The 26,802-nt window shown below is 45.1% G+C and overlaps 2 protein-coding genes across 2 annotated transcripts in view; one reads left to right on the plus strand and one right to left on the minus strand.

Annotated features, from left to right (window-relative positions):
* LOC132808216 (zinc finger protein OZF-like) overlaps nt 1-26,802 on the plus strand; it is a 69,542-nt gene that overhangs the window by 14,108 nt on the left and 28,632 nt on the right. The gene's annotated exons all lie outside the window — the stretch shown is intronic.
* Nucleotides 18,255-26,086, minus strand: LOC132808213 (zinc finger protein 239-like). The gene is made up of 2 exons (XM_060822044.1): nt 26,001-26,086; nt 18,255-19,698 (listed from the first exon to the last, which is right to left on the minus strand). Exon 2 carries the CDS (start codon nt 19,504-19,506, stop codon nt 18,817-18,819), a length of 690 nt encoding a protein of 229 aa, XP_060678027.1. The 5' UTR covers nt 19,507-19,698; nt 26,001-26,086; the 3' UTR covers nt 18,255-18,816.

Consider the following 26,802-nt stretch of genomic DNA (forward strand, 5'->3'; position numbering starts at 1 on the left):
AAGATTTTGACTATTTACCCTATCTGTGCCCCTCAATTTTATAAATATCTACCAGGTCACTCCTCAGCCTCTGATGTTCCAGGGAAAATACCTGCAATTTATTCACTCTCTCCCTCTAACTCAAACCCTCCTACCTCAGAATCATCCAATCATTTCAAGTTTCACTACATCCTTTCTGGAGACACAATTTGCAGGTGTACAGTGTTATGGACCAGGCCAGATCCCCTCAAAACATTCTAGGAAGGTAGCCCAGGCCCTAACTTTTTTTAGTTGTTTCAGGCAGAGGTACCTCAGGAGTGATGTAGCTGGTCAAATCACTTGGCTTCGAGGAAAACAATTTACTTACACACCGCCGAATGAAACAAAAGCAAAAGGAATCAGAATTTAGAATAGCAGCCATTTATAAACCCGACCGTCACGACCTCCCCACAACTTAAGAAAGCAGCTGTTCAGATTTCCTGAAACATTCTCATAAACACACCCCCACGGCAAAAAAGAATGGTCAGTTCAAACACAGATTCTTAGAGGAGAGATTTTAGTGAGAGAGAGTCAGCCAGAAACATTTGTTGGAATCAGGGAACCTTTCTCCCCCCAGTAGCTTCAGACAGACTGCTTGCTCAAACTCAAACCAAATCAGGGTTAACAAAAAGGAGAACCGTCCTTTCATCGTACAAGCGTTTTAGAAAAAAAAAGTCTCAAACCCTTTTTCCCGATTGTTGCCTTAGCCAGTATCTGTTAGCCATTAGCAAAGTCCCTAACCCCAGATGAATCAGAACCTCTGCCTTTTACAACCTCTCTTCAAAAAAAAACCAAGAACAACATCATCTTAAAGGAGCAGCATTGTCACAACAGAGAGCACCTGAACTGAAACATTTGTATTGAAAGGCCAGACAGTTAGCAGGCTAAGACAACAGTTCTTCAATTTAGCCAATCAATTTAAACCAGGCCCTTTGGCTTCCAAAAACCTGTTAAATTTCAATCTGATGGTTTTGAAAACAGAGAAACAATCCTATCATAAAAAAGAAAGATATGTCATCAAGGGTACAAAAGGGGGCAGTTGGACAGAAGCCTGAGCTAAACAAGGAACAAAGAAAGCTACGGCACGGGAACAGGTTCTTTGGCCCTCCAAGCCTGTGCCAACCCAGATCCTCTATCTAAACCTGTTGCCTGTCTTCTAAGGATTTGTATCTCTCTGCTCCCTGCCCTTTCATGTATCTGTCTAGATACATCTTAAATGACACTATCATGTCCGCCTCTAAGACCTCCTGTGGCTACGCGTTCCAGGCACCCACCACCCTCTGCATCAGGAACTTGACACGCATATCCTCCTTAAACTTTTCCCCATTCACCTTGAACTTGTGACCCCCACCTAGTAATTGTGTCTCCCACTCTGGGAATAAAAGCTTCTTGTTCTCTACTTCGATTAGATACACTATTGTATGGAAACAGGCCCTTCAACCCTTCAAGTTCACACCAACCACCTGAAGAGTAACCCACCCAGAGACATTCTCCTACCCTTTACTTACCCCTGACCTGGCAACTTAGCATCACCAATTCACTTGACCCACACATCTTTGGATTGTGGGAAGAAACTAAAGCACCTGGAGGACAAACAATCAGAGACGGGGAGAATGTGCAAACTCCACACACATGCCCAAGGCGGGATTAAATCCAGAGGCCTGGTGCTGAGGCAGAGGTGCTAACCACTGAGCCACCATGCCACCCCATGGTTTGTAGATCTCATTCAGGTTCCCCCCCTCAATCCCCATCTTTCTAATGAAATAATCCTAATCTACTCAACCTCTCCTCATAGCTAGCGCCCTGTTTACCAGGCAACATCCTGGTGAAACTCCTCTGCACCCTCTCCAAAGCATCCACATCCTTTTGGTAATGTGGCAACCAGAACTGTGTGAAGTATTCCAAATGTGGCCGAACCAAAGTCCTATACAACTGTGACATAACCTGCCAACCCTTGTACTCAATCTCAGGGAAGGAAAGCATTCCATATGCCTTCGTGACCACTCCATTGACCTGTGTTGCCACCTTCAGGGTACAATCGACTGAACACCCAGATCTCTAACTCCCCCTCACGAGAGCTAAGAGTCCTCAGTTCTATTGAGGGGGGGAAATTGGCTGTCAGTCATCTCTGTATTAGAGAATGCATCATTTTAAAAAAACTGAGAAGGACATTCCTGAGAGAAGATTCAACAGAAGGCGGCACAGAGTATTCCAAACGACACGGAACCTGGCTGTAATCTGAGAGACTAAATTCTATTTTTTGTTACGAGAGGGAATCATATTTATTGGATCAGCATATCACAAGAAACTTGTTTTATTCCGGAACAGTCAGTAGTTAGAAGGAATTTATTCGGTTTGTTAATAGTTTAGTTCATCTGTTCACCGTTACTGTTGGATAAATAAATGGATTTTTGTTGATTTTTAAAAGTGCCAGGGATTTATTTTTAAACTTTAGAGCAGGTTACACCACTTTTCACATTAATTTTACAGATTATAGGGCGATGCACTTCTCTTTGGATCGCTGGTGGGGTGGGAGTTGGTGTCAGCTTTCGCTTTCTAACAGTATTGACGTGATGTCATGCTGAATGCAGTGGAGTCAATATTAATCCCAGCGTCCTGCTCTGGTTGTGGGTGAATCGCCTTAATTTGGCCACTGACTCAGAAACAACACACAGAACCAACTGCTGAAACAATGATTCACACTTCATTGCATATAGCAACCAAAGCTAAAAACCCTCAAGTAAGCAAGTTCAGCCTCACCGCTGCCACCCTCCCCCAACCCCGGCTATCACCTGATTGCTGGCAGAATTTAACCGAGTTTCCATCGACAGTGCGCATCTCTGGAAGTGTCAAGGGGTTTGAAGCAATTTTGTTCTTCCAATACTGCTGCTGCATCGTTCTGGAACGAGCACATGGAACAATACAGCACAGTTCAGACCCTTCAGCCCTCGGTGTTGTACCAGCCTTTTATCCAACTTGAAGATGAGACTAGCCTGCACATCCCTCAATTTACTGCCGTGGATGCTCTGGGAGAGGATGCAGAGAAGGTTCACAAGGACGTTGCCTCTCATGAAAGCAAAAATCCTCTTTGGATTTCTTTTGATTAGCGTAAACAGGTACTAATGTGGGTCTTCTGTAAAAGCAAAGTTGCATAAAGCAAACGTGCGATAAGTGGGGGATATCAGTTTGCTGATGAGGGATGGGAAGGGACGATGAAGAAGGGTGGGTGGAGGCTCAGGCAGAGCGAAAACACTGAGCTGACCAGCCGGGCCCTGTGCTGGAGACTCAATGGGACAGAGACAAATGTATCTATTTCAGATCCACCTGCAGGGGTTGGACAAACATTACGTTTCACCCAGGATAAAAATGTCCTCCATCTGCTCCTGCAATTCAATTCTGTCAGACAGCACTGGTAGTAAAGTGGGTGTGAGAGCAGCAAGTCCGGCAGAAAGGATCCTCTTGCCCTTCCCACTTCACCCACTAAATAGGGTTCAAGGGGTGACTCAGCGGCAGTAACAGCAGAATATACTGGCACTAGAGTGTGTCCAGCAGAGATTCTCACGATCGATCCCTGGAATGGTACGATTAACATACGATGAATGGCTGATGGTCCTGGGATTGTACTCATTAGCGTTCAGAATGTTGAGGAGAGATCTAATAGAAACTTACAAGATTATGCTTGGCTTAGAAAGGGTGGATAGTGGGAAGTTGTTTCCATTAGGCGGAGGAGACTAGGATCCAGGGACACAGGCTGATAATTAGAGGGGGTCAATTTAGAACAGAAATTAGGAGACATTTCTTCAGCCAGAGAGTGTGGGCCTGTGGAATTTATTGCCAGCGAGCCCAGTGGAGGCCAGGACATTAAATATCTTCAAGGCAGAGATTGATAAATTCTTGATTAAGGAATTAAGGGCTACGGGGAGAGTGTGGGTAAATGGAGCTGAAATGCCCATCAGCCATGAGTAAATGGCAGAATGGACTCAATGGGCTGAATGGCCTTACTTCCACTCCTATGTCTTATGGTCTTAATTCATTGATGTTGACTAGATATTCTAAATTAATCTAGTCCCATATGCCAGCACATGGCCCATACCCCTCTGAACCCTTCCTATTCAGAAACCATCCAGATGCCATTCCCATATTGTAATTGTACCAGACTCTACCATTTCCTCTGGCAGCTCTTTCTTTACGCTCACTACTCTCTGAGTTAAAAAGTTGCCCTTAGGTTTCTCTTAAATCTTTGCTCATCCACGTCATCCTAAAACTATTACACTTTAGTTCTGGACACCCCCAGACCCAGGGGATAATACCTTGTCTATTTATCCAATCCATGCCTTTCATGATTTTATAAATGTATACAAACGCCTCTGCCACACTCGGGAAAACAGCCCAAAACAATTCAGCTCAAACCCTCCAACACTGGCAGCATCCTTGTAAATCTTTTCTGAACGCTTTCAAGTTTCACAACGTCCCTTTGATAGGAGAGAGACCAGAGTTGCACACAATATTCCAAAAGTGGCCTAACCAATGTCCTGTACAGCCACAACATCACCTCCCAACTCCGATACACAGAGGATTGGGAAAGTTGTATTTTGTGGGTTTTGAAATCTGGGAAAGAATGGAGGTATAACCTGAACTTTTGAGGGTCAGCTTGGAAGCATCAACACTTTGGGGGGGGGGGGGGGTGGTGCAGGAAGAAAAGATGAGGGAAGGAAGCCAAATGTGCTGCAGCCAACACAGAGGAAGAACAGAGGATGTAAAACTGTTGCAGCCAGCTTGAAGCTGCAACGTGGATCATTGCGTGTGCTCTACTTGAACCTGATGCATTTATTTGTGAGAATCAGATGCATTTTAAAAATAAAAATAAGGTATCGCCCCTTCCCCATTTGCTATTATCCGTCCCTCCTCACCCGGGTAATTAAGACATACCTGAGTTGGCAGAGTAGATTCCCGCCTTGGATTCACTCCAGTTGCTACAAGTGAACAGATTCCCCCCTCCCTCTCTCCCTCCCAGGATGAGGAGTTGCCCAGAGGAGGGTGTTTCACATTGAAACTGATACAGCCACTTCAGCGTTGTGATGTCAAAAATGGGGCAGGGAGCGGGGACAGGCCAACAGTGGAACTCTGCAGCAGATGGAAGGAGAGCAGTTTGCAAAAATCCCTTCCCTTCAAAAGAATCCTCACAGTGTGGAAGCAGGCCACTCGAGCCAACAAGTCCAAACCAATGTTCTGAATGGTAATTCACCCATACTCCTTCCCTTATTGCCCTACATTTATCCCAGAGTAATACACTGAACTTACACATCTTTGGACACGATGAGGGAATTTAGCATGGCTAATCCACCCTTGAAGATCTGGATCCCAGGCGGGACCCCTCCGTTTTGAGATTGGTCAAAGAATGAATGGAATGCAGACTGTACAAAGCAAAGTTATCAGTTTCATAAAGCAAGGCAGTCTGACGCAATTCTGTCCAGCAACACAGAAGTTAAAGCTTCTGTGCTCCGTGGTGAAATTACAGAATTACTTTCGAAAATTACACATCATTTACATGTTTTCTAAGAGACAGCACAGCCTTAAAAGACCAATCAAATGTAATAAGATGACATGATTGACAGCAGCTTAGTCCAATATTTCCTAGGAAACAGACTGTTTTACTCTCAAAATCATCCCGTGCTTGCTAGTTCAAGGTTAGTTCGAATACCAAATTCATATGATTCATATTATTCAACTCCATTGTTTTCTTTTCCCCAAAGCTAACCAACTCAGCAAAGCAGCAATTCAAGTTCACAGTGTCAAATCATAACCTGAAGCCATTTTAAAGTGAAAAGCCATTTTGTGGTTAATAAAAACCTACATACACCTGTTGCTCCTAACAAGAGCCTAAATTCAAATTTTAAATTCTCATCTCCCCCTGGATTCATCTCCATCATTGCAAGCTCATCAGACGAGCCCCTTGTAAGGTGGGGGGTGGGGGTGGGGAGTGGGTTGTGGGGGTGTTGGGGGGCTGTGGGGATGGGGTTGGGTGGGGGGGGGGGGGGTGGGGGGAGTGGATGATAATAAAGATCGAACTTGCCCTGCTGTATGGATTTGCCATTGCCAGCATTGGTGCACAAGGAGGAACAGTTTACCTGTGAATCCTGAGCAACCAGAGACTGTGCACCAACTATGCCAGGAAGATGTCCTCGTTTGCTGAGGGACTGAACATTACCAAGAATGACTATTGCAGTGGTCAGAGACTGAACAGTTCATTTACAAAGCAAGTCTAAACGGTCTTTACCCTGTAAAGGTGTTGTGTGCCAGTTTGATACCAGTTGTGCTGTGGGCTACCCTGGTAAGCCTTGCCCCATCCAAATAAGTCACACCGCAAAAGAGAAGATAGGGAAATGTTATCTTTCGGATACAATTTGTTTCTTCAAAGTCACAATAGAATATTTGGCAGGGACGAATGTACTGACCTCAGCAAAAGACTTTTTGACCCCAAATGGCACCAATGTCTTCCCAATTATGGGATGGGTGGTACTTTTCTGGGACAACAACCGCATCTCTTACCAAAAGACTCATGTATTGAACAGCCTCAAGGAAGTCACAAAGGTAGGCATGCCTCTTATTTGCAAGGTCCCTCCCTTACCTACATGAAACCTGGTTATTATTTTGAATCAAGTAAGTACTCCTCGTGCTGTAACTGTAGGAACATAGTCTCCCCTGAGTTTTGCACAGAATGGAAGAATCCAAGAGCTCTACAAAACAGTAATATCACACTTTGGGATATGCAGCTCTCAGTGACTTTTTGTTTTGTAGGAGGATTTTCAGGAGTTATTAGCCATCAAAACCGTATTTATATCGTTTGTGGTCTCACCCTTTTGGGTAATGAGACAACTGCTGCTTTATTGAGATCAGGATTTAAAATTTGAATGTAGGCTGTTGTTAGGAGCAACAGGTGTATGTAGGTTTTTATTAACCACAAAATGGCATTTCAATTTTAAATAATATTTTAAAATAATATAACAAAATGGCTTCAGGTTATGATTTGACATTGAACTTGAATTGCTGCTTTGTTGAGTTGGTTGGATTTAGAAATAAAAGAGAACAATGGAGTTTGCATAATGTGAATCATAAGTAATTTGGTATTCGAACTAATCTTGAACTAGCAAGCGTGGGATGATTTTGCACGTAAAACAATGTTTCCCAGGAAATATCATTGGACTAACCTGCTGTCAATCATGTCACCTTATTACATTTTATTGGTCTTTTCTTGTCATTAAGGCTGTGCTGTCTCAAAAATAAATAATGTGTAATTTTCAAATGTAATTGTGTAATTTTGCCACGTAACATAGAAGCTTTTAACCTGAGTTGCTGGACAAATCTGTGCGGGCTGCCTTATTTCATTAAGCTGATAACCTTGCTTTAAATAGATCGTACTCCTAGTGATTCTTTTGACCGATCTCGGGGGTCCAGACCTTCACCCTAACCTGCAGAACCCCGAACACTATGGATACACTTACCTCGGCCAATCCACTCTAACCTGCACATCTCTGGACACTGCGGGTAAATTAGCATGGCCAACATACACTAACCAGACCATCCTTGGGCATTATCAATAATTTAGCATGGCTGAGCCCCCCTAACCTGCACATCACTACACTGTGTGGGGAATGAAGCTCGGCCAAGGCCGGGGTTACCACGAGGTTGGAATTCTCTCCCAGAAATGACAGTTGATGGTGCCCTCACCAAGATGGCCGCCCGCGCTCCCCGCCCCAAGACAACATGCGCCTTGCCCTCACAAAGATGGCGCCCGGTTGCCAGGCAACTCGCCGGTGAAGTAAACACTGGGCCTGTGGGGCTTTTATTCGCGGCCTGCGGCCTCCCCCTAGGAGTTTATAAACTCCCCAGTCTCCCTCCTCCCGCGGTTCCCAATCCTACCCTGTCTCACTGTCTCCTCTCCCCGGGGGCAGGAGCCAGGTCTTGGCGCTCGGGCCTGGCGACCTCCCCGGGATGTTTCTGAAACCTGGTCCTGTTCTGAAGAAGGATCCCCGGACCCGAAACACGTCCTCACATTTCTCTCAACACGAGCTGCCGGACCTGCTCAGCTTTTCCAGCGGTTTCTGTTCTTGTTCCTTCAGCCGCCGGCGCCATTCCTCTCCCACACTCAGTAACACGGTCTTTGTCCGGCCGCGGGACCTACACTGCACATGCGCCAGCAAACAAGGGGCGGGGTCCCGCCGTGACGTCATGGCGGGCTGAGGGGGCGTGGTTGGGGAGACCACCAAACAATCGGAGACAATGGGGGCGGGGCGATCGTTTTGCCGGCCCCCAGCCGCCAGAAAGGTGTCATTTAAAAAAGTTTCAAAGTAGTTTTTTAAAAACTTTTCAGCCAGTTGTGAAATGTTATTCTAGACCTCTGGAAGGGTCAAACATTAGGAAAGTTTCAAACATGAACAAAGGGATAGTAAAAACGATAAATAAAAATAGGTAAGTTAACTTACAAAAGAAACCTCGCACTAAATATCAAAAAGGACAACAAAAGCTTCTGTTGGTATGTTAATGGGAACAGAGTCGCTGAGCTAAGTGTGGTACCTTGGAAGATGAGAACTGTGAGTTCATGGGGGAACACTGAAGTGGCAGAGATGATCTCAGTTTTTATATTGGCAGACAACAGAACTATTCCTATTAGAATTGGCAAGTCTGGGGCTATAGAAAGAGTAGAACTTAAACAATCAACATTGAGAGGGTAAAGGTACACAGCAAGCTATTTGGATTGAGGACAGACAAGTCGACTGGTGCTGATGGCCTACATCCTGGGTCCTGAAGGAAGTGGCAGTGGAGATAGTGAATTCATTACTTACAAAATTCCAAAAATCTCTGAACATGGGAAAGATTCATTGCGTTTATTTAAGACTTGATATATATATGTTCTTGATTGTCAAGGGGATCAAAGGTTACGGGAAGAAAGCTGGAGAATGGAGTTGAGAAACATCTCAGCCATGATTGAATGGTGGAGCAGACTCGATGGGCTGAATGGCCTAATTTCTGCTCCTGTGTCGTATGATCTTATGGTTCCATTGGTTTGGAAAAATGCTAATGTAACACCTGTATTCAAAATGGGAGGGAGGCCATATGTGGGAAATTGCAGACCAGTTCGTTGAACATTTGTTATAGAGTCATAGAGATGGAGGACCGGAAAATTTGTGGCTGTAAGAGCTGCTCCTTTTTTGAGGTATTTTCAGTTTTGGAGGTGATTTCCTTGAATTCCAGGAACAGCTATTAATGTTTTATATGTTGATGCATTGTTTTGGAACTTTGGAGTAAAAAAATCAAGACAACAGCAATTTCAAAATGGAGAAAGACAGCCAAAGGCAGTGAGCACATGGTCTGTAGGGAGAGAGAGAGAGAGAGAGAGAAAGAAACGTATATTACTAACGGACACAGCAGTGAATCTGCATAGTTACTGCCTCTGCTGTTTGAAATCATGTCTCTCTGAACATCTTGGAAAAATTTAAAAACAGCAAAATTCACAGCTGATCTTGGAGGAAAATGTGTAGGAGAGCTCACAGCACAGGAACAGATTAGTGCACACTTTTTAACGTGTAACCTTGCTGTAAGTCTGCAGTAGTGAATAGAGTGGGTTTTTTCTTGATTATATGGTTTGAGATTTTAGAAGTTCACCAGCGAGTCCACAACAGGGGAATGGCCAATCACCTGCTCCAAGCACAGGAAGGGATTCATCAATTCCTCCAGCCTGCAGACACACTAGCGGGACGACACCAGGCACAGCATGCTCACCTACTCTCAGTGTGGGAAGGGCATCACCCCCTCCTCTAACCTACGGAGGCACCAGTGAGTTCATGTGCCAGCAAAGGGTGATTGAAGGAACAAGGGCTGAGTGCCATTATCGACTGGACTATCAACCCAGTTCTGGGGACTCCTCGGGACTCCTGCGTTTGAATCCCGCCACAGCAGATGGCGGAACGGGAATTCAGTCAGAAATCTGGAGTTCGGAATCTCACGATGAAATCATTTTCTGGGGAAAGAAAACCATCTGATTCACTCATGTTAGAGTCTGTCTGCAACCCAATCTTGAGTCAGACTGGTTCTGTTTCCAAAGTAGGGATTTCAAAGTTTGTGAGAAGATTTGTAGCTCGGGTGCTCGTTGTTGTGGTTCTGTTCGCCGAGCTGGGAATTTGTGTTGCAGATGTTTCGTCCCCTGTCTAGGTGACATCCTCAGTGCTCGGGAGCCTACTGTGAAGCGCTTCTGTGATGTTTCCTCCGGCATTTATAGAGACAATCAGAAGCGGCAGATACAAATCAGTATAAATGCTGGAGGAAACATCACAGTAGCGCTTCACAGGAGGCTCCCAAGCACTGAGGATGTCACCTAGACAGGGGACAAAACGTCTGCAACACAAATTCCCAGCTCGGCAAACAGAACCACAACAAGTAGGGATTTATAACATGTCACATGGATTGACTGCCTGAAGATTGTGTGCTTTTTGAGCAAAATATAATGTATCTGCCAATAAAATTCTGCAATTGCAATTTTACCCCATAAACTGATTGGTGTGCATGTTAGTGTGTGTGTATGTGCAGAGAGCATGTGTTTGCATACGACCATGCTTGGTAACGTGTGTGAGTAATGGGGTACAAGCCTGTATGAGTGGGGTCACTTGTAGTGTGACATGAGTCCAAGGTCCCTGTTGAGGCCATCCTCATGGGTTCCGAACTTGGCTATCAGTTATACAACACACATTGGATAGGGCAGGGTGGGGCTTGTCTTACAATTTGCAGAAGGTGGGAGGCTCTGGATGCTGTGATCCAGGGCAAACACATCCTAGAGGACATTCGTTCAGAGAGATGGAGCTGGAAGCCAGGCTGCAGACATGTTGAGGATAAAGTGAGAAAGTTAACCAGGCACTTTACTCTGGGAGACGGTCATTCCCCTCTGGAGAGAGCCTTTTGTTTGCATCAGTGGATAGGGTCAGGTGGGTGTAAGTGCAGGACTGGCAGGTAAAGGGGATCTGATAGAGGGCTGCAGGTTGGAGGAGTTAACTGGTTGGGCAGTGGGAGTAAAAACAACATTGGGGAGGGGGAGGTGGTGGTAAGGGACAGAACAGTGACAGGGATGGTCTCCGTTCTCTGCAGTTGTCAGCAGGAGCACAGATGGCATTGGTGTCTGTTTGGTGCCAGGATTCAGGAACCGATGTGCTCAGGGCTGGAGAAGTGGGAAAGGGAGGTTGCAGTGGGTGTGGTCCAACAATGTCAGGAGGAGAGAGCCTCTGCTGAGGGCACATGAGAAGTTAGAAACTACTAGGACAAAGCAGAACATCAAAGCTCTGGGTGGCTCAGTGGTTCGTACGACTGCCTGACAATGTCAGGGACCTGGATTCGGTCCCACTCTTGAGCAGCTGTCTGTGTGAACTTTAACAAGTTCTCACTCTTCTGTCTGCGTGAGTTAGCTCTGGGTGCTCCAGTTTCTTCTCACAGTCTAAATATCTGCAGTTCAGGGTGGATCAGCTGTGCTGAAGTGTCCACATATGTGCAACTGAGGATCGGTTAACCATGGGGAACTGTAGGAAAAACGGGTGGGTCTGGATGGGATACTGTTTGGAAGGTCAGTCTGAATTTTATGGGCCAAATGGCCTGTCGGGATTATATGATTCTACTGCATTAGCCAAGCATCTATTGAGAAACGATTGCCTCAGGTCTGCTGTGGGTGGAGTGGGTTCCAATTCATGAGACACTGACACCAGTCCTGAGGAAGGTGGGATTTGTGCTGTCAGTCCCCCAACCTTTTGGTCCCCATCCACTCTCTCTCCTCACACTCTGCACTCACCAATTCTCTGTGCTCAGCCTTCTTCTCTCTCTTCCCCTCATTTTCTGCACCCCACCCTCTGTCCCCTGTAATTTTCTCTCTCTCTCTCTACCCCGCTCCCCTGTCCATTCTCTCCCCCTTCTACCATTCCCCCATGCTTTCTCATGCCCTCTTTGATTGCTGTATCTCTTTCTCAGGAATTGGAGAGAATCAATAGTGATGACTCTACCTGGAAGACAGGGGTGTGCAAGAAATGGCTGATCTTTAAAATTAAGAACAGCTAAAATATATTAATTTTTTTAAAGCTGCAGTCATGTTTCTGAAACTTGCATTGAAATAGACGCATAGAGTCATACAGCACAGAAACAGATCCTTTAGTCCAACTCGCCCATGCCCTCCAGATATCCTAAATTAATCTCGTGACCTATTTGACAGCATTTCACCCATATCTCTCTCACACCTTCCTATTCAGATACCCATCCTGATGCCTTTCAAATGCTGTCATTGTACCAGCCTCCACCACTTCCTCTGGGCAGCTCATTCCATACACACACCACACTCTACATGAAAGTTACCCCTGAGGTCCCTTTTAAACCTTTCCCCTCTCACCCTAAACATATGCCGTCTAGTTTTGGACTTCCTCTATCCTGAGGAAAAGACATACAAAGCCGGACGAAATTCAAAAGGAATAAACTGTCGAGCCGCAGTGAAAAATAAAATTGTGGCTGCAGCTTTTTTTCTCCTATTCAAATCAGTCGGTAACGCCAGCACCTCCACAGAGCATACTGCGCATGTGCTGCAGTGTCAGCAAAAGCACTGCGCACGTGCTGCGGTGTCAACAAAAACACTGAGCATGCTCGTCGCTGTCCGCGGAAACGGCGCTTGATTTCCTTCTGAAGGACCAATGGTGAGAGCCGGAGGACCGGAAGGGGCCTGGTCCTCCTGCCAATCAGAACCGCCTCTTTGTCTGAATGCGGAAGTTGGGCCGTGAGTTTCTGAAGTTGCTGTTGTTCCTCTCTCTCTTTGAATGAAGATTGAGCTTCACCCCAGACTGCAACTCTGCCCAATATCTGTGGGTACCGCACTCTCTTTTCATCCACGTTTTCATTTCTCTTTCGTTCTGGGATTCAGTTGCTGACTTTACACAAACTGAAGGGAAAGGGAGTGAATCCAGGGAGGGGACAGACTCTGGAAAAGTTGGTCCAGGTCTGTGTCTCCGTTGGCAAACGCACAGCAAATGCAGTATCACAATGTAAAGTTAAAGCCTGTTGCTTTAAAAAAAGGTAGAAAGGAGGTGCATGGTTTAAATGATAATATATTGGTCTGTGGAGAAAGTGAGGACTGGAGATCAGAGTCAAGTATGGCTGGAAAACACAGCAGGTCAGGCAGCATCCGAGGAGCAGGAGAGTCAATGTTTTGGGCACGAGTCCTTCATCAGGAATGATGTGTGGATGGACAAAGGGGCCTCAGCGTCCTTTTGCACCGGTCACTGCCAGTTGTCAGACAGGTGCAACAAGCAATCAGCAAGGCAAGTGGTATATTAGCAAGAGGAATTGAGTTCAAAAATGGGGATGACTTCCTGCAATTGTGGGGGTGGGGGGTCGTGTTATTGAATATATTCAAGGCTGAGGTCATCTGACTTTTGAACAACAAAGAAGTGGATGGTTATAGGGGAAGGCAAGAAAATGGTTTTAAGACCATTACAGAATGATACAGCACAGAAATAGACCTTCAGTCCAACTACTCTATGCTATGTTTGCATACTAAACTAATGCCATCTGCCAGTGTTTGGCCCATATCCCTCTGTCACAAAGTTGGTCCTTTTTCTAAAAGCTGGTCCTTCTTCTCAAGGATGCTGTGTCCTTGGTTTTTTTCAGAGTGGTGGTAAAATGGCCCTGGGCTCCAAAATGGATGGGTCAGTACAGAAATGAAAAGGGTATTGGTTGGCTTTTTTGTTTGTACATCAACAGATGAGACTTTAGGCCCAAGCTTTAAGTTTTCGAAGTGACCTGCATAATGAAAGACGAGTGATCTGTCGTGAAAGCTGAGGCCTTGTTTGAGTGAGTTCAGCAGTGGACTATGTGGAGAAAAATTGTTAAACTCTCTCTCCTTCAGTCCTTCTAACTTTGACCTGTCAGCCTCTGTTTCAGTTTTACTGTATGTTGAAGGGGTTTGTTTATTGGGACTGTTATGTATATTTGGAACAGCATAATTAAGTCTAGTTTAGACAGACTGAGTTCTGTGGTTATTCTATATTCTGTTCTTTGTGTTTCATTCTGTATTCCTGTGAATACATTTATCTGCTTTAAATCCTGGTAGTCAACCTAGCTAACTTTGGGTAATTTTCACTGTGCACTTACTGAAACAAATAGCAAAGCTACGGTCTGTGCTGCCTGCTTAAGAATGTTTTGAGGGGTCTGGCCTAGTCCATAACATGTCGAAACCTTTCCATTCATGTCCTTATCCAAATGTCTTTTAAACTGTACCTGCATCCCCACTTTCTCTGGACATTCATTCCACATACGAACAATTCTCTATGGGAAAACAAAAGGTGTCCCTCCTGTCTTTTTAAAATCTTTCTCCACTCACCTTCAAAATTTGCTCCCTAACCTTGAAACCCCACTCCAAGGAAAGGACACCCATCATTCACCTCATCTATTCCCCTCATGATTTTATAAAGCTTGATAAGATCACCTCTCAACCTCCTATGCTCCAGTGAAAAAGGTCCCACACTATCCACCAAGATGTAGGTATATTCATATCCAGTTCAATGTTGGTGCAGATCTCTTCACTGTTGATACAGGCTTGAAAGACCAAATGGCCTACTCCTGCTCCCAGTTCTCTCTCACTATGTCCAGGACAGCAAGAGACCATAAGACCGAGGAGAAGAAATTAGGTCATTCAGAAAATCAGGTCTGCTCCACCATTCAATTATGGCTGACAAGTTTCTCAAGCCCATTCTCTTGCTTTCTCCCTGCAACCCTCAATCTCCTTGATACACAAGAACCTATTTATCTCTGTCTTGAATATACTCAGTGACTTGCCCAACACAGCCTCTGTGGCAATGAATTCCATAGGTTTCACACTCTCTGGCTACAAAGGTTTCTCCTTTCTCTGCATTCTAAAAGGTCTTCCCTTTACTCTAAGGCTGTCCCCTTGGGACCTAGTCTCTCCTACCAATGGAAACATCTTCCCAACATCCACCCTGTCCAGGGCAATCAGTATTCTGTATGTTTCAATTAGATCCCCCAAGCATGGGCTGTAAATCAGCGTAAACCAGACCCTTCAGGATACAGCACGGATTAGGTTCAGCAAAGTTAGAATGGAGGGAGAATGTGTGGGATGGAGTTTTCAGCGTTTAGGAAATAAGAGTTCTGGTCTCCTTCCTATCGGAAAGATGTCATGAAACTTGAAAGGCTTCAGAAAAGATTTACAAGGATGTTGCCAGGGTTGGAGGATTTGAGCTATAGGGAGAGGTTGAATAAGCTGGTGCTGTTTTCTGTGGACGTTGGAGGCTGAGGGGTGACCATATAGAGGTTTATAAAAGCATAAGTGGCATGGATAGGATGAACAGACAAAGTCTTTTCCCTGGGGTGGGGGAGTCCAGAACCAGAGGGCAAAGGTTTAGGGTGAGAGGGGAAAGATGTAAAAGAAACCTAAGAGGCAACTTTTTCACTCTAGTTTGTGTATGGAATGATCTGCCAGAGGATGTGGTGGAGGCTGGTACAATTGCAACATTTAAAAGGCATCTGGATGGGTATATGAATAGGAAGGGTTTGGAGGGATATGGGCCGGGTGCTGGCAGGTGGGACTAGATTGGGTTGGGATATCTGGTCGGGTTGGACCGAAGGGTCTGTTTCCATGCTGTACATCTGTATGACTCTATGATGTTTCATTTTCATATCCTTATTCAGTTTCATTTCCAAGTCATTGTAACCAATGAAGTTTTCCTCAATACACGCTTAAGGCTCTCTGGCTGCCTGATGTGTCCTGGATAATATGTGATCAGCAGGCATCCGGCAATCTACAGGAGTTGTCATATTTTTTTTAGATTATTTACAGTGTGGAAACAGGCCCTTCGGCCCAACAAATTCACACCGACCCACCAAAGCGCAACCCACCCAGACCTATTCTCCCACACTTACCCCTGCACCCAACACTACGGGCAATTTAGCATGGCCAGTTCACCTAACCTGCACATTTTTGGACTGTGGGAGGAAACCAGAACACCTGGAGGAAACCCACGCAGACATGGGGAGAATGACTGTGTGGAGTTTGCACAGTCGCCTAAGGCGGGAATCGAACCCGGGTCTCTGGCACTGTGAGGTAGCAGTGCTAACCACCGTGCTGCCCACATTATATTTATTTGACTGTACTGACCGCGATCACTTATTTCGTGAATTTTGTTGTAAGACGACATGGGGAAAGAAATCTGAAACCAAATATCACATCAACCTCTGATGGAGCCACTTGATTCATTGGGAAAGGAATCAAGGAAATCATACCAAACATCATCTTCACTATCCTATCTACCTGCAACTCTGAAGGAATTATGAATCTGTACTCCAAGGTCTCTTTGTTCAGCAAAACTCCCCAGGACCTTACCAATAAGTCCTGCTCTGATTGGTTTTTCAAAAATGCAGCACCTCGCATTTATCTGAATTAAACTCCATCTGCCCATTGGCCCATCTGATCAAGATCCTGTTTTAATCAAAAGTAAACTTCTTCACTGTCCACTATACTTCCAATTTTGGTGTCCTCTGCAAACTTACTCTACTTATGTTCACAGCCAAACCACTTATAAAATGATTAAAAGTCATGGACCCAGCACCAATCCTCGTAGCACACACTGGTCACAGGCCTCCTGTCTGAAAAGCACCCCTCCACCACCACTCCCTGTCTTCTACCTTTGAGCTAGAACTTTGAAAAAAATAATTGAGGTTAAAATGCCTCCCCTCGTTGTGGTTCTGTTCGCCAAGCTGGGAATTCGTGTTGCAGACGTTTCGTCCCCTGTCTAGGTGACATCCTCAGTGCTTGGGAGCCTCCTGTGAAGTGCATCTGTGATCTTTCCTCCGGCATTTATAGTGATTTGTATCTGCCGCTTCCAGTTGTCAGTTCCAGCTGTCCGCTGCAGTGGACAGATACAAATCACTTTAAATGCCGGAGGAGACATCACAGAAGTGCTTCACAGGAGGCTTCCAAGCATTGAGGATGTCACCTAGACAGGAGATGAAACATCTGCAACACAAATTCCCAGCTCGGCGAACAGAACCACAACAACGAACACCCGAGCTACAAATCTTCTCCCAAACTTTGAATGCCTCTCCTCCTCTTCTCCTGCTCACAGTACGCTGGCTGTAGCCAGCCAGCTGAGAGTCAGTCCTCAACGGAGGAGATTCCAATCTCCTGGGTTTTTTTAAAACTGAGGTGGCTAAATCTCTTGGTTAAACTTTTTTTTAAATCCCCTCACTAACGCTACTGCGATAGTGCTTATTTTTTCCCCAGCACCCATGTTGTGTGTAGGGAGGTGAGAGATAGCAGACACATTCAATTTTGCTCAAAGCACACAATCTGCAGGCAGTCAATCCATTAATATTTTATACATTCCAACTTTGGAAGTAGAACCAGTCTGACTCAACATTAGGAGACAGGCAGGCTCTAACCTCACACCTTTAATACATTCTCTGAGCTGAAATATCACTTTCAAATTACATTGAGAACGTTCCTTATAAGTAGTTCTGGGATTTACATATTAATGAACTGAAACCTGCAACCCATTCTAAAGGATGAAAGACTTGATAACAATCTAGATTTGTTCAATTCAGTTGTATGACACTGTAATTTTTTAGTTCAAATCCTATGTCATGATCCTGCTCCACAACTACCTGATGAAGGAACAGCACTCCGAAAGCTAGTCCTTCCAAATAATATCAGATTATATTCCAATACCTTTGTCTGATTTTTGCCTTTGTTTCTCATGAACACAGCCCACACTTTCTCCTGCAGGCAGTAACCTTTACAATGCTGATGAAATGAGATGATGATGAGATGAAAAACTTCAGTTTTAATTTTAATTCTGTGTCTTATGATCCTGCTCCACAGCTACCCGATGAAGGAGCGGTGCTCCAAAAGCTAATACTTCCAAATAAACCCGTTGGACTATAACCTGGTGTTGTGAGACTTTTAATCTTTGTTTCGAGCCCACACCTCCCACTGCTGCCAGTAAACCTTACAATGCTGATGAAACAATAAACCCGCACTCCTGAAAAATTTACAATTTCTCACAATTCTGCCACTCATTCACTTCTGATCCAGGACATTGGAAACTTCGTGCTGGAGGGTGACAGAAATTAGCAGCTTTAAAGCAAAAACGTGTTGGATCTCACAGCTTTCAATGAGAGTCTGAGTCAGACGGTGAATTCCGGTAACGTTTATTACAACCCTGCTTCATTACAGTTTCAATTTTTCCCAGAAAAAAAAAGTGCACGAAAAGTAGCGTTTTTTAAATAAAAAGCTCAAGGTCAAAGTGCACACACTCCCCATCCCCCACTTTCTTTACTATTGGTCAGCACCAAATTATCCCTTTGGAACTGGATCCTTGGTACAGCCTTCATCTGGAGGAAGTATTGCCTCACTCAGCAGTTTCAGCCTACACCCTGTATACAAGTTAGTTTCTCCAGCTCATATACAGGAGGGGGATGCAATCAAGAGTCAACCACACTGCTGTGGGTCTGGAGTCAGGGGTAGGCCAGACCAGGTAAAGGATGCAGCTGGAATAACTGAGTGATTCCTTTCCTGCAAAGATAGCTTCATTCTCTAAAAAAGGACATGAGTGAATAAGGTGGGGTTTTTCTTCCCCTGAAAATGGTTTCATCATTTGATTCTGAACTCCAGATTTCAATTGCACCATCTACCACGGTGGGATTCAAACCTGGGAGACCCCAGAACGGGGTTGATAGTCTAGTCAAAAATGGTACTTATCTGTCACTCCTTCAATTTCCCTGTGATGGCACGTGAACTCGTTGATGTCTCTGGAGGTCAGAGGAGCAGGTGAAGCCCTTCCTGCACTTGGAGCAGGTGAATGGCCTCTCCCCAGTGTGGATCCGCTGGTGGGTCAGCAGGTGGGAAGAGTTGGTAAATCCCTTCCCACACTCGGGGCAGGTGAATGGCCTCTCCCCAGTGTGGACCCGCTTATGCTGCCGCAAATTGCTCATATGATTGAATCCTTTCCCGCACACAGAGCAGGTGAATGGCCTTTCCCCTGTGTGGATCCGCTGGTGGTTCAGCAAGCTGGAAGAATCAATGAATCCCTTCCCACACTCGGGGCAGGTGAATGGCCTTTCCCCCATGTGGACCCGCTCGTGCTTCCTCAAGTTGCTCACACGACGGAAAGCCTTCCCGCACTCTGAGCAACCGAACGGCCTCTCCCCAGTGTGGACCCGCTGGTGGGTCAGCAGTGCAGATGAATGCGTGAACCCCTTCCTGCACACCAAGCAGGTGAAGGGCTTCTCTCCCGTGTGGACCCACTGGTGCGCCCGCAGGTTGGAAGAATTTGTGAATCCCTTCCCACACACTGAGCAGATGAACGGCTTCTCCCCGCTGTGAACACGTCTGTGAATTTCCAGCACTGAGGGGGAAGGGAATCCTTTCCCACAGTCCCCACATTTCCACGGTTTCCCCATGGGGAGTGTATTCCTTGTGTCACCTGGGTTTGAAATTACAAACAGAACTGGTACACAGTCTGTCCCCACCGTGAGGGGTGTGATTTTGATTCCCCCAAGCTGAGGAAATGGTTTGAAGCACTTTTTCCACAGTCAGCCCACTGAATCTCCCTCACTCGGGTGTCTTAGTATTCTTCCTGCCACACTAGTGTCCTGCAAAAATAAACTCACAAAATAAGTGATCACGGTCAGTACAGTTAAATAAAGATACATTGATGGCAATTCCTGTAGATTTCCAGGTGCCTGCTGATCACATTATCCAGGTCACAGAAACCTGAAAACCCTCATGCAGCCAGATAGCCTTAAGTGTGTATGGAGGAAAACTTCATTCAGGGGAGAATGACCTAGAACAAGCTGCCGACAAAGGTGCTGGATCAAGATATGAAAATAAAATGTCAAGACTGCTTGCAGAAAGAAAGCCAGTGAAGTTGCTGCTGCAAATAAGATGGGGGATGGGTCCCAGGAAAACAGTGAGGAAAGAGACTAACCCGAGAATCGTACAGTTGGGAAAGGGAGTGAATCAAACAGTCAGGGCAGGAAGGAATAATGCAGAGAACAACGTAGGACTGAAGTTATACTGTATTTATGTCAAAGCAAGAGACCTAATAGGGAAGGCAGGTGAAATCAGGGTTTATGGTCAGAAACATGGGACTGGGACATCATAGCAACTACAGAAATGTGGCTCAGGGATGGACAGCTCAATGTTCCAGGATACATATGCCACAGGAAAGATACGGGGGTGGAGGGGGGTGGCAAGAGAGGTGGGGAGTGGTGTTTTGATAAGGAATAGTATTGAGGGAGGATATTCCTGGGAATACATCCAGGGGAGTTATTTGGGTGGAACTGAGAAATAAGAAAGGGATGATCACCTTATGGGATTGTAATATAAACCTCTAATAATCAGCAGGAAATTGAGAAACAAAGTTGTAAGGAGATTTCAGTTATCTGTAAGAATAATAGGATGGTTATGGTCAGGGATTTTAACTTTCCAAACATTGACTAGGACTGCCAGCGTTCAGGGTTTAGATCAAGAGGAATTTGTTAAGCATGGACAAGACAATTTTCTGAGGCAGTATGTGGATGTTCCTACTAGAGGAGGTGCAAAACCTGACCTAAGGCAGGGCAGGTGACTGAGGTGTCAGTGCTGGACCACTTTGGGAAAGGGACAGACTGGATCTAAAAGTTGAAGTTGTAAATTGGAGGGAGGCTAATTTTGATGGTATTGGGCAAAAACTTTCAAAAGTTGATTGGAAGGCAGATATTCACAGGTGAAGGGAAGGCTGGAAAATGGGAAGCCTTCAAATATGAGATAATAAGAGTCCAGAGACAGTATGTTCCTGTTAGGGTGAAAGAAAAGGCTGGTAGGTGTAGGGAATGCTGGATGACTAGAGAAATTGAGGAGTTGGCTAACAACAAGAAGGAAGCATATGACAAGTATGGACAGGATAAATCGAATGAATCCTTAGAACAGTATAAAGGCGGTAGGGGTATGCTTAAGAGGGAAATCAGGAGGGCAAAAAGGGGACATGAGATAGCTTTGGCAAATAGGGTTAAGGAGAATTAGAAGGGTTTTTATAAATTAAGGACAAAAGGGTAATTGGGAGAGAATACAGCCCCTGAAAGATCAACAAGGGCAGCCTATGTGTGGAGCCGGAGTAGATGAGGAAAATACTAAATGAGTATCAGTGTTTACTGTGAAGGAGGACATGGAAGATATAGAATGTGGGGACATAGATGGTGACGTCTTGAAAAATGTCCACATTACAGAGGAGGTAGAGCTGGATGTCTTGAAACACAAAAGTAGATAAATCCCCAGAAGCTAGGCAAGTGACTCTTGGGCCCCTTGCTGAGATATTTGTATCATCCTTAGTCACAGGTGAGGTGTTGGAAGACTGGAGAGTGGCTAACGTGGTGCCATTATTTAAGAATGGTGGTAAGGAGAAGCCAGGGAACTATAGACCAGCGAGCCGACATCAGTGATAGGCAAGTTGTTGGAGGGAATGCTGAGAAACAGGATTTGCATGTATTTGGAAAGGCAAGGACTAATTAGGGATAGTCAGCATGGCTTTGTGCTTAGCAAATCAATCAAACAAAGTTCCTCATGGAAGATTCGTTAGCAAGGTAAGATCTTATGAAATACAGGGAGAACTAGTCAACCGGATACTGAACTGGCTTGAAGGTAAAAGAAAGAGGGTGGTGATGGAGAGTTCCTTTTCAGACTGGAGCCTGTGACCAGTGGTGCCACAAGGATCGGTGCTGAATCCACTACTTTTTGTCATTTATAAAAATGATTTGGATGTGAACATAGTAGGTATAGTTAATAAGTTTGCAGATGACACCAAAATTGGAGATTCAGTGGACAGCGAGGAAGGTTGCCTCTGATTAAAATAGGATCTTGGGCTGAGGAGTGGCAGATGGAGTTTAATTCAGATAAATGCGAGGTGCTGCATTTTGGAATTGCAAATCAGATCAGGACTTATTCAACCTCAATGTCATGGAGATGTACAGCTTGGAAACAGACCCTTCGGTCCAACTTGCCCATGCTGACCAGATATCCAGAATTAATCTAGCTGCATTTACCAGCCCATCTCTCTCTCTCTCGACCTTTCCTATTCAAACACCCATCCAGAGGCATTGTAAATGTTATCATTGTACCAGCCTCCATAACTTCCTCTGACAGCTCAATCAATACACGCACTACCCTCTGCATGGAACTTTACATCATTCCCCTCTCATTCTCAACCTCTGCCCTCTACTTCTGGACTCCCCGATCCCAGGAAAGAGACCTTGTCTATTTACCCTATCCATGCCCCTCATGAATTTACAGGAAGATCACCCCTCAGCCTCTAACACCCCAGGGAAAACAGCCCAATCTATTCAGCCCCTTCCTGTAGCTCAAACCCTCCAACCCCGGAAACGTCCTTGTGAAGCTTTTCTGAACCGTTCCATCCTTGATATTCAAACACTAATTTTACACAGAGGGTGGTTCATGTGTGGAATGAACTTCCTGAGGCAGTGGTGGATGCCGGTAGAATTTAAAGACATTTATTTCAGTATATGAATAAGAAAGGTTTTGAGGGATACAGTCGAAGAGCAGGCAGGAGAGACTGGTTTAATGTGGGATTATGGTTGGCATGGATTGGTTGGACTGAAGGTCTGTTTCCATACTGTATGACTATGGCAGGCTTTTAGTTCTTGACAGTGGAGTCACAGGTAGACAGGACAGTGAAGGTGGTGTTTGGTACACTTCACAGGACATCGGTTAGGCCACTTTTGTAGTATTGCATGCAATTCTGTTACCAGTGATCCCACCCTGACACGCCATGCACCAGAGATAATGACTAAAATTGACTGGGTCACAATAAAATCATAAAACCCCTACAGTGCATAGAAAGGCTATTTAGTCCATTGAATGCATTCGATATAGGAATTGGGAGGTCATGATGCAGATGTACAGGACATTGGTTAGGCCACTTTTGGAATATTGCATTCGATTTTGGTCTCCCTGTTATTGGGTAGGAAGGATGTTGTGAAACTCGAAAGAATGCAGGACAGATTGATAAGGATGTCGCCAAGGTTGGAGGGTTTGTGGTATAAAGAGAGGCTGAATAATATGGGGCTGTTTCCCTGGAGCATCAGAGGCAGAGGGATAACCTTGTCAAGGTTTATAAAATCATGTGGGGCATGAATGGAATAAATAGGGAAGCACATTTCCCCAGGGTGGGGGTCTCCAAAACCAGAGGGTTTAGGGTGGGAGGGGAAAGATTTAAAAGTGACCCAAGGGTCAATGTTTTCACACAGAGGGTGGTGCGTTTATGCACTGAGCTGCCAGAGGAAGTGGTCAGTACAATTACATTTAAAAGGCATCTAGATGGGTATGTGAATGGGAAGGCTTTGGAGGGATAACAGCCAAATGCTGGCAAATGGACCTAGGTTTACATAGGATATCTTGTCTGCAAGGATGTGTTGGATCGCAAAGTCTATTTCCATGCTGTATGTTTCCATGTCTATTTGATAACACGTGCTTTATTTCTGTTGATGCAAATATTTTTTTCAATCATGCCTGAATGGTAATACTTAGAGTCATAGAGATGTACAGCATGGAAACAGACCCTTCGGTCCAACCTGTCCATGCCGACCAGATATCCCAACACAAGCTAGTCCCACCTGCCAGCACCTGGCATAGATGTAAGGGAGCGAGAATTCCTCAATTAGGGCACTATAATAACCCTGGGAGACACCAATTTCTGGTTTACGTCCTAACGAACAAACATTAAGTACAAGCACCTATTTATTCTCAATTTTGTTTCATTTTTCTTGTTTTATTCCCTGCTATGATGATTTTCTGTCTGGATGGTTGACAGGCTGGGAGATTGTGGGTTGGGCCTTGATTGACTGAATGTTTTATTGTTCCGGAAGGTGTAAAAGGTTTCAGCAGAAACCCTGCAGAGCTGAGAACAGACCGACATTTTACTCTGTGGAAACAGGGAGATCAACAGACGACAGAAATCAGGACCTGAAATCCGAGCTGACACCAGACTACCGTGTTATCAGTGCTTTGATTGGCAGTGCCTCTACCTTTACCTAGCTTCTCATTTGACTAGATTGCCACGTACCCCTTCAATATTCAGGATCCAATCCTTGGCACCCTGAAGCCATGTCTCTGTAAGGAGTCTTAGATCATAATTATTCTGTTCGATGTGTGCAGTCTATTCATTCACTTTTGTTATGATGCAGCACACCTTCAGACACAGTCTTCAGTTTCAATTTTTGTGACCTTTAGAATCCAGCTTTGATTGCTGGTACATTTACTCTCCTTGTCCCTTTCTACCGTTCTCTGATGTTCATTTTCACATCACAACATTGTTCACCTGCCTTGATTTGGATTGGCCATGCTAAATTGCCCAGGGATGTGCAGGTTGGCTGGGTTAGCCATGGGAAATGCAGGGTTATAGTTTCATAGTAATAGAAACAGGAGTAGGCCATTTAGCCTGTCGAGCCTGCTCTGTCATTCATTAAGATCACGGCTGATCTATCCATCATCTCAGCTCCTCCTACCTGCATTATCCCAACTATCTTTAAATCCCCACCATGCAAATACCTACTCACCTGTGTCTTGAATATTCTTAGTGAAGCTGTCTCTACCAGTTCCATAGGCAGAGAATTTCATGGAGTCACTATAGTGAATATAGCCCACACCTCTCACTGCTGCCAGTAATGATTAGATTAGACTACTTACAATGTGGAAACAGGCCCTTTGGCCCAACAAGTCCACACTGACCCTCCAAAGAGCAATACAATGCTGATGAAACAATGTAATTCTTGCAGTACTGAAACCCGTGAGGCTTCTAACGATACCAGTTACTGACTCACTGCTCCTTCTGATGCACAGCATTTTATTTTCAATGTTGAAGGCTGAATGAAATGAGCAGTTTAACTCAAAAATCCACCTAACCCTTCACTAGGCTCCCCGCTCAGCTTACTGTTGGTAAACCTTAAACCACTTCATTCCCACAGTGCAATGATTTCATTGTAACTTCCGAGTCCAGTAAAGGCAAAACATCTTTGAAAGCTGCTCTCAAAGTTCAGTCTTCACAATCACACTTCTGCTTTCACGGAAGATGATTAGAGTCATACAGCACAGAAACTGAGCCCTCAGTCCAATTCATCCATGCCGGCCAGATATCCTAAAATAATCTAGTCCCATTTGCCAACATTTGGCCTGTATCCCTCTAAAGCCTTCTCATTCACATACCCATCCAGATGCCTTTTAAATGTTGTAATTGTAGCAGCCTCCATCACTTTCTCTGGCAGCTCATTCCAAACATGCACTACCCTCTGTGTGAAAAAGTTGCCCCTCGGGTCCGTTTTAAATTTCTCTTCCCTCACGTGAAACTTATGCCTTTCAGTTTTGGATTCCCCTGCCATGGGGAAAAGATTTTGGCTATTCACCCTATCCATACCCCTTATAAAATTCTGTAAGGTCACCCCTCAGCCTCTGATGCTGCAGGGAAATTATCCCTGGCCTATTCAGCATCTCCCTATAGCTCTAACCCTCCAACTCTGCCAACATCCTTGTAAATTTTGTCTGAACTCTTTCAAGTTTCACAACATTGTTCCATAGGAGGGGGCCCAGAATTGTGCACACTATTCCAAAAGTGGCCATGACAATGACCTCCCACCTCCTGTACTCAGTGCTCTGACCAGTAAAGGAAAATGTACCAAATGCCTTCTTCACTATCATGTCTCCCTGCAATTCCACTTTCAAGGAACTAGAACCTGCAAGGTCTCTTTGTTTAGCAACACTCCCCATTAACTGTGTAAGTCATGCCCTGAGTTGCCTTATAAAATGCAGCACCTCGTATTTATTGAAATTAAACTCATTCTGCCACTCCTTGGCCCATCAGCCCATCTTATCAATGCTAATTTATATTGAATTTTCTTTCCTCTCTCACCCCCGAAAAGCTGAAAAATCTCCATCCATTCTGACTTTGCTGAACGTAATTCCTGCTGTACCTCATCCTGAAGGGTCTGGTCCATGCTGATCAACAGGCCCACACTTGGGGGAGGTGGGTGGAATCTAGTTGAAACAGACAGAATACTGAACGGCCAAGACAGAGTGCACATGGGGAAGATTAGATTAGATTAGATTACTTACAGTGTGGAAACAGGCCCTTCGGCCCAACAAGTCCACACCGACCCGCCGAAGCGCAACCCACCCATACCCCTACATATACCCCTTACCTAACACTAAGGGCAATTTAGCATGGCCAATTCACCTGACCCGCACATCTTTGGACTGTGGGAGGAAACCGGAGCACCCGGAGGAAACCCACGCAGACACGGGGAGAACGTGCAAACTCCACACAGTCAGTCGCCTGAGGTGGGAATCGAACCCAGGTCCCTGGCGCTGTGAGGCAGCAGTGCTAACCACTGTGCCACCGTGCCGCCACACTGTGCCACTACACAAGATGTTTCCATTGGTAGGAGAGACTAGCACCTGAGGGCACAGCATTAGAATAAAAGGAAGACCTTTTAGAACAAAGATACAGAGAAATCATTTCAGCCAGAGAGTGGTGAACATGTGGAAGTCACTGCTACAGAAAGCTGTGGACGCTCGTCACTGAGTATATTTAAGATGGAGGTAGATAGGTTCTTGAGTATCAAGGGGGATATTGAGGGTTACGGGGAGAAAGTGGGAGAATGGGATTGAGAAACTTACCAGCCATGATTTAATGGCAGAGCAGCCCCGATCGG

Source organism: Hemiscyllium ocellatum (assembly GCF_020745735.1).
Source record: "Hemiscyllium ocellatum isolate sHemOce1 chromosome 27 unlocalized genomic scaffold, sHemOce1.pat.X.cur. SUPER_27_unloc_37, whole genome shotgun sequence".
Lineage (NCBI taxonomy): Eukaryota > Metazoa > Chordata > Chondrichthyes > Orectolobiformes > Hemiscylliidae > Hemiscyllium > Hemiscyllium ocellatum.